At 45.9% G+C, this 8,279-nt stretch overlaps 1 protein-coding gene across 1 annotated transcript; it reads left to right on the top strand.

The window, feature by feature from the left end:
• The first annotated feature begins 3,263 nt into the window (after positions 1 to 3,263).
• TIGD2 (tigger transposable element derived 2) lies at positions 3,264 to 6,629 on the top strand. The gene is made up of 2 exons (XM_032633615.1): positions 3,264 to 3,610; positions 3,790 to 6,629. Exon 2 carries the CDS (start codon positions 4,709 to 4,711, stop codon positions 6,284 to 6,286), a length of 1,578 nt encoding a protein of 525 aa, XP_032489506.1. The 5' UTR covers positions 3,264 to 3,610; positions 3,790 to 4,708; the 3' UTR covers positions 6,287 to 6,629.
• The last annotated feature ends 1,650 nt before the right edge of the window (positions 6,630 to 8,279 follow it).

Raw genomic sequence — 8,279 nt, 5'->3', positions numbered from 1 at the left:
AGAGGTTTTCTATTCTGCTACAAAACTATTATGAATAAAGGATACCACTGAAAATGAGGCACATAATGTACTTGCACTGATATTATCTCAGCAGAAAAGGAATTTAGAGCTTGTAATGGTGAGAAACATGAGCCATTTTCAGGTGATTTGGAGTAATTTTAAGAAAACTCACATTCCAATTAAATGCTATGTCTCGTGAACATGGCTGCAGACTCGAAGGGCTCTCCCAACTAGAACGCCTTTTTGGTAGGTTAATGTCAAAAGTTCCATTTTAATAAAGGGCAACTTTAATATTGCAAAAAAGTAATCATGATATACTTTCTTCTTTTCATGTCTTTGAGTTAAATTAAATACTTCGATTGTGATAGCGTGGGCAGAGAATGTTGTTTTAAAGCCAAATGAAACTCCATTCTACAACCTATGTTTGATAGATTCATACACTTTTCTAGCCTTTTCCCCCCTGTACATAAATGAGGTAACATCAGCCTCATAGTATTATTACAAGGATTAAGAGAGTCTGTGTATATGTAGAAGGAAAGAAATACTGGTGGCAGAACTCCACAGGAGTGAAGTGTCTTTTGATTAGAGAATAAACCACAGTGAATGGTAAGGGACAACTAGAAAACAGAACAGTATACGAAATGACTCTGCGTAATAAAGGAAAAAGAATCTTAAGATTTCACAAGCACCTGAGAGGGAAGGAGAGAAGGGGCCTTGAGAAAAATGCTGGAGAGAGAAGGGAGAGGACAGCAAAGCAAGATGGAGGCAAGACTGTGACCCAAAGAAAAGAATTGGCAATAAGAAGTTCCCTGTGGCCAGCTAGGCTCTTAATAAAACAAGGCTGACAGACATTCTATTTTAAGGTTCCCCCCCTTGTACTCTAATGTATACCTGCTGCAATTAGCAACCCCTCTACCCCAACAAGAAAGAACAAGTCTGTTAGAGGAAAGGATCTCGTGTAAAGCTGTCTTGGGTAAAGTCTTTTTTTTTTAAGATTTAATTTAATTTATTCTTGGCTGCACTGGATCTTCGTTGCTTGTGGTGAGCGGGGGCTACTTCTCGCCACGGTGCGTGGGCTTCTCATTGCAGTGGCTTCTCTTGTTGCGGAGCACGGCTCTAGGTGCGTGGGCTTCAGTAGTTGTGGCATGCAGGCTCAGTAGCTGCAGCACACGGGCTTAGCTGCTCCGCGGCACGTGGGATCTTCCCGGACCAGGGCTCGAACCCGTGTCCTCTGCATTGGCAGACAGATTCCCATCTACTGTGCCACCAGGGAAGCCCCCTTGGGTAACGTCTTATTAAAAGTTGGCTAAATACAATTGCCTCCTACCAAGCGGTGTTTTGAGGAAATCAAGGAATGTGGGCTGTGTTCCAGATTTGAACTTACACAAGGTGATGAAAAGGGAACAGTTCTAAGTGGTAAGACATAAGCAAGCTGGAGGATTCAGAAACAGCAAGGACCAAGTGGTGTCTGGAAGAAAATTAAACCCCAGAGATAGTGGGGGAGGGAGGTAAGAGGCAGAGTTCATTTCATTTAAATATCATGGGACCAGTGACCCCAGTAGGGGGAAAATCAGGTTGCCAACTTCTGCCAGTGTCATTTGATTGGCAGTCAGTAAATGTCACTTCTCTTCCCTTATGAGGAATGAATAACGTTTCATACCTCGGATACAACTGTTTTCACGCTTGTTACAACTATCAGAGAAAAGAGGCAAACTTTAAAAAATGATACAAAACTAGCATGAAGTTGCACTTTATCCAAAATAGTCAACCAAGACTGAGTGGTTGATTTTGGTGGGGGGGGGGGGGGGGGGGGGGGGGGGGAGGGCGGAGATTACCTTCAGGAAAAGCAGACATTTGTCAAAAACCACTAGAACTTCACAGTGTATCTAGGAGATCAAAGATTCTCCAACACGTCAGACAGGGGAAAGCTACGATTTTGAGGAAGGCAATTGAGCAGTCTGGGCAAGGAAGTCAGATAATTAGAAGCCTTAAAATCAACATCTTCTTTTCTACAGTAAGAATGCTCAGGTCAGTTCCCTTTTGAAACATTGTAGCAACAACGTGGCCTTTGCAAATAAATGAGGAATTACTACGCTACTTTATGTTAACGAAAAAGGTTAGACATTTATGTTCAGAAATTAGAGAAACAACTGAAGGCGTCTCCATTTTTTCAAATTATACAGAAAAGGGTAATAAAGGAAAGACGAAAAGCGTTTCCTCGGTAAACAGGTGCTACAGGAGGAAGGCGGAGCTCCTTCTCCAGTGAAGGCTCCGAAGGCCCAGCGGGGAAGCGAGCCCGGGAACGCGGAGAAGGCACGGTTCATCGCAGGGTAATTAGCACACAGGTGCCCGCATTCCCTCCATTTAAAATGCCAAGATAGAAACGTACAGTATCTCCGTTTCAAACAAACCAAGGGAGCCTCTGTCAAACTGCATTTCTCTTACTACTACTACCTAGAAGCAGAGGTAGTGAAGGAGCGGCAGGAAATTCACGAGGGAGCTTCCCACAGACTCGGGCACAGGCAGCTCTGCACAGAGCAGCTTCTACGGAGAGCGTGACTCACACCCTCGAGCAACCCACCAGGGAGGAGAGACCCGATATCCAGTTTGACCGCCCTCCGCTGAGCCCCACCTGTCCAGGGCTCGCTCGGATGGGTGCTGCAGACTGTAAGCCCCACGTCCTCTCCTCTCCCCCCAGTCCCCACGGGGAGCCAACCTCCCTGCCTTCGGCCAGGACCCGCGTCCGCTCGCTCCTACCTTGGCTCGCGGTCCTTGCTCCGGCTCGTCGTGCCGCGGCGGGCGGGCTGGGGATACCCGGGAGTCGGCGCGGGGAGGCGCGGACGCCGGGGCCGCTATTTGTAAACACGCTCCACGTGCGCTCGCCCTGCCCCATTCGCATCCCGCTCGGAACACCTGAGGATGCGCAGCTTTCTCGCGAGCCTTCCGAAGGTGCGATTTTTATTGCACCTGAGAGCGGAGGAAGCCTTGCCCACGGAACCGGGACGCTGGGAAAAGGGCTGAGACAAGGTGAGCTTGTACCGCCCCCTGCTGGCCGGCGAAGCAGTCTGCAGGTTGGAGCAGCAGGGCCCTTAGCAGAACCCACGCGGCGCCCAGAGACTCCGCGGCGGCTGCGCCCGCCCCCTCCCGCCCGCTTGCCGGAGACCCCGCCCCCGGGCCGCGCGCTCGCCCGCGGAGGCCCCGCCCCCTCGCCGACACAACGTTCCTGCGGGGGCGCGCGCGTGCCCCCTAATCCCCCGCCTTCCGGCTCCGGCGGCGACGCTCGCTGCCTGCTGTCTGCTGCCGCCGCCGCGCCGCCGCCGCTGCCGCCGCCGCCGGTGTCAGCCTCCCTCGGGAGACTCCATTTGCTCTCAGGTTGGTTCGGCCGCCGCGAAGGCAGGCGGAGAGCGATGCCTCCGGCCCGCGGACTGGCGTCCCCTGGGCCAAGCGCCCGCCTGCTCGCTGGCTGGCTGCGGCGGTGACATCCTGGTCGCTGGCGTCCACGGAGGAATCCGGGCTCCCACGGAGCAAAGACGTCCGGCGTTCCGGAGCTCTCCGTGCGGGGAGAGGCCCTTGCTAACGCGGCTCCTCTCTGACCTCTTAATTTCAGGAGGTAGGCAATGCAGGTCCCATTCCCTGACACTCTAGATAATGCCTGAAAGCAGTCTGTGTCGTATTTAGCCATCACATTCCTAGGAGGCGTTAATTTTCTCAACACAGTCGCAGGATAGATGTGGGTAATGCCACAGACCCTGATATTGAAAGAAAAATGTTTTTGGTATCTTCCTTTAGGTTTCGGAGGCTCCGAGTGCCTATACAGCCCCCGACAGGAACTACTTCTGTTGGCCCATGGAGGATCATCTTTCACCAGGATTATCGTAACATCTTCACTGAGCCTTCCCCCACCCCATACCCTCTACCATGAGTCCTGATTTCTGCCAATGAAGTTTTTTGATGCTTTCTTTAATCATGTGACACCACTTCTTGTCCACCTTTTTCCTTTTCAGTTGCCAAACACATGAGGTGGAGGTTTGTGTCATGTTAAAGTACACAGTTTCCTGCCTGTCCACTTTCACCTGATTCGCACCGCTCCCTTCTGTTCAGCTTGCCTTACCCTGATTGCTTACGATTTCCATAACCACTCACTTGCACATGGTGTAGCAGCCCTTGCCTGGGGAGGTAGCATTCCATACAGCGCACTGCCTGACGAGGACAGCAGTCAGGGGGCGAGTTTTCCCGTTGGATTTTCCTATCAGGTTTGCAAGCCCTTCTTCCAGCTCTTTGTTCCCTAGCACAGTGCCCCAAATACTCCCACCAGAGTCTTAGTTTCTTTAACATAGAGCTTCGCCCATAAGGATGGCAAGAATCAAGTATGTAATGTGACTGTTTTAGAGACCTTGCTGGTGCAATATTGGTTGTCATCGCCACTGAGATCGCAGTTCATGAAAAGATCTTAAATTAAGGGAGGAGGAGGCAAGATAGAAGGTAGGATTAAGTGGAGCCAGTCCTTGTTGTTTGAAGTTTGTAAGTTTCAAAACAGCAAAGCGAAGAGAGTCATGTAGGCCTTGTCTGGAAATTGGCCAGCACACTGTCCATCTAGGTCCTAGGGGGGCAGGAAAGGGACCTTAAAACCCCATTTTCTAGTCTCATTGTGTCCAAATCTAAGTTGTTACGTATCTTGTTCTAGTAATCGTCTAAAATATTAGATACAATGTTGGGGAAACGAAAGCGTGTGGTGTTGACAATTAAGGACAAGCTTGACATTATTAAGAAACTTGAGGAAGGCATCTCTTTCAAAAAACTTTCTGTGGTGTATGGAATTGGTGAATCCACAGTGCGCGATATTAAAAAAAACAAAGAAAGGATAATAAACTATGCAAACAGTTCAGATCCTACAAGTGGGGTATCCAAACGTAAATCTATGAAGTCATCAACATATGAGGAACTGGATAGAGTTATGATAGAGTGGTTTAACCAACAGAAAACGGAGGGGATTCCAGTGTCTGGAACGATTTGTGCAAAACAAGCCAAGTTCTTTTTTGACGCCCTGGGGATGGAAGGTGACTTTAATGCATCATCTGGCTGGCTGACCCGATTTAAGCAGCGCCACGGTATTCCAAAGGCTGCTGGTAAAGGAACAAAACTGAAAGGAGATGAAACTGCTGCCAGTGAGTTTTGTGGTAACTTTCAGGAATTCGTTGAGAGAGAGAATCTACAACCAGAACAAATTTACGGTGCCGATCAAACCGGATTGTTCTGGAAATGTCTACCGTCAAGGACATTAGCTCTTGAAACTGAACGGAGCACTTCTGGTTCTAGGTCAAGCAGAGAGAGAATCATTATCATATGTTGTGCAAATGCCACAGGTTTACACAAACTTAATCTTTGTGTTGTGGGGAAAGCAAAAAAGCCTCGTGCATTCAAAGGAGCTGACCTTTCGAACCTTCCTGTCACTTATTTCAGTCAAAAGAGTGCATGGATAGAACATTCTGTTTTCAGACAGTGGTTTGAAAAGTACTTTGTGCCCCAGGTACAGAAGCATTTGAAATCCAAGGGGCTTCTAGAAAAAGCAGTGCTCCTTTTGGATTTTCCCCCAGCGCATCCAAATGAAGAACTGTTGAGTTCAGATGATGGCAGAATAATTGTGAAATATCTACCACCAAATGTCACAAGTCTCATTCAACCTATGAGCCAAGGAGTTCTAGCCACAGTAAAAAGGTACTACCGAGCAGGACTTCTCCAGAAGTACGTGGATGAAGGAATCGACCCCAAAATGTTCTGGAAGAACTTGACAGTGTTAGATGCAATTTATGAAGTGTCAAGAGCTTGGAACATGGTAAAATCAAGTACCATAACCAAAGCATGGAAAAAACTTTTCCCTGGCAATGAAGAGAACTCAGGCATGAACATTGATGAAGGAGCCATTTTAGCAGCTAACTTAGCAACAGTTTTACAGAATACAGAAGACTGTGAACATGTTGACCTTGAGAATATTGATCAGTGGTTTGACTCTCGGAGTAATGACTCAAACTGTCCAGTGCTAACTGACGGTGAAGGTGCCGAGGACCGGGCCAAGCCTGCCGAGCACAAGCCTTCCAGTAAGACTAGAAAAACAGAACTGAACCCGGAGAAGCACATTAGCCACAAAGCTGCACTCGAATGGACCGAAAATTTACTGGATTATCTAGAACAACAGGATGACATGCTTCTGTCTGATAAACTGGTGTTGCGGAGGCTTCGAACAGTAATAAGAAGAAAACAGAAGACCCAGAATAACAAAAGTCATTAATAATCCTCGTAAGGGTTTCGGTGTGTTTGCATCCTTGTGACTTTATCTGCAGTGGAACTTAATTATTGTGTTTGAAGTGCTGTGGATTTCAAGGCCAAATACATTTTATTAGTGAATTTAGGATTAGATGCTGTTTTGGATTACTTCAATGACTGTGCTTGAATGTCGATCCTAGGAAGTGAGCATTGACGTGTATCTTGTCTGTTTCTAATCTGTATTATACTAATTTACATCATAAGGTACCTGAGGCCAGGGATCCTGTGTCTGTTTTGTGCCTGAATTTCATTGTCTAATAGAGTACCATGCACACTCTAGGCAATCAATAAATCTTTCTTAAATTGAATTCTTATGGCTTTCTCTGAACTTCAGTTTCCAAACTGAAACACGTGGAGGGTAAGTTTCCCTTTCTACCGCGGTTTTTTTCCACCTGCCGAAAATTTTAGAACTCAGCAAAGATTATACTTGAAGTACATGTATTTCACTGTGAAAGCAGAGAACTGAAGGAAAATACTCCGAAGCCTGAAATATGGCATTTCTATACCAATAGTATTTGGACAATCAGGAATTCAGATTGGCTGTCTCTGTATAATGAAGTAAGAAGAAATAAGGTTAAAACGTCCCCAGGCAAAGGACTTGCACTTCACTTTTATTTCATCTGCCAGTAGGGAGAGTTCCTTCAGAGTTGTGGAAAGAATGCCATCATTGTTCGAGAAAAACAGATTTCATTTTCCAAATCATTGCTATTAGAAGAGAATAAGGATTAAACTGCGTTATCTGTCATTTTGATCCTTTATTAGTAGAGATATGTAAGTCGTTTTTTCTCTTTAATAAGCTATTTGATGTAACACTTCAAAGCTTTAAAGTACGTCATTTGCTTTCATAATAGCGTATTTTTCTTGAGAACGAATACCGAGAATATAAGCATACACTGCATTTGTGGAGCCATCACATGAACTGACACTAAACTGAACATGAGAAAGGCACTATAGGACAGCATAGGCTGCTGTGTGACCACGGGCAAGTTACTTGACCCATCTGTAAAATAGGAATAATACCTGCCTCTGAGAGTATTTTGAGGAGTACAGGAGTTAATATATGGATTTTAAGTAATACAGGCTTAGAACAGGACCTGGCTCAGAAAAAGTCCTCTAAGTGTTAGCTCCTGTTACCGAGTTGCAGAAATGATGTTTCAGAAGTGTACGCAACAGATCCAGTGTGTGAATCAACCCTGCTGTTGCTGCACTGGGAAAACCCTTTAGAGGGAGGCGAGATAAAAGAGATGCAAGTGACGAGATTCAGCTGAAACATAACAATAATTTACTTCAAAGAAAACTGGAAGGTTAATCCAATTCAGAAATCATTTCCCGACCATCTACTGCTAGGCACAGTGAGGCATGCCGGCACGTTTAAGACATCTTAGTTTGAATTATAAAAGGAAAGGGGAATGGAATTGTAGTTTCTTTGCTCCAGGCCTGCAAATAAAATACATAGATGTTGGCTTTGTTCATAGAATCTGTTACTGATATTGGCCTCGTTTACTGAAGTAATAAAATACCTTTAAAGCAGACAAGGTAGCAGTTAGGAGGACCAAACTAAAGTAACACAGGATCAGTAGAAAATTAGAGTAAAAGAAAAATCACAGGAGACTGGTTACAGTAATTAGGTCCAGCCATATACTGGGAGCTTTGTTGTGATTGACCTGAGATTTTAGAAGCTCTGACAGTCCTTCACGAGGACTGTTAAGCTCAGAATTCTGCCTTTTGACAAAGCAGAGGCTTTGAGTTCGAGAAAGGCCTTTTCAGAAAACCTCTAAGAATATTTTCTTTGGGAGGATTCATACCTTATTATTAACACACCTCTCGCAGTTTACACAATTTCACTTACTAGAAAGGCCTGAGGAAATGAAACTTTGTGCAGATAAGTCCTGAAACTATTTGGCTTCTTGGAGGCAAAGGGATTCTGAAGCCTGGAAATGGTAATGACATATTTGAAT

This window comes from Phocoena sinus, chromosome 5 (assembly GCF_008692025.1).
Source record: "Phocoena sinus isolate mPhoSin1 chromosome 5, mPhoSin1.pri, whole genome shotgun sequence".
NCBI lineage: Eukaryota > Metazoa > Chordata > Mammalia > Artiodactyla > Phocoenidae > Phocoena > Phocoena sinus.
This window is presented reverse-complemented; position numbering and strand designations above follow the sequence as displayed.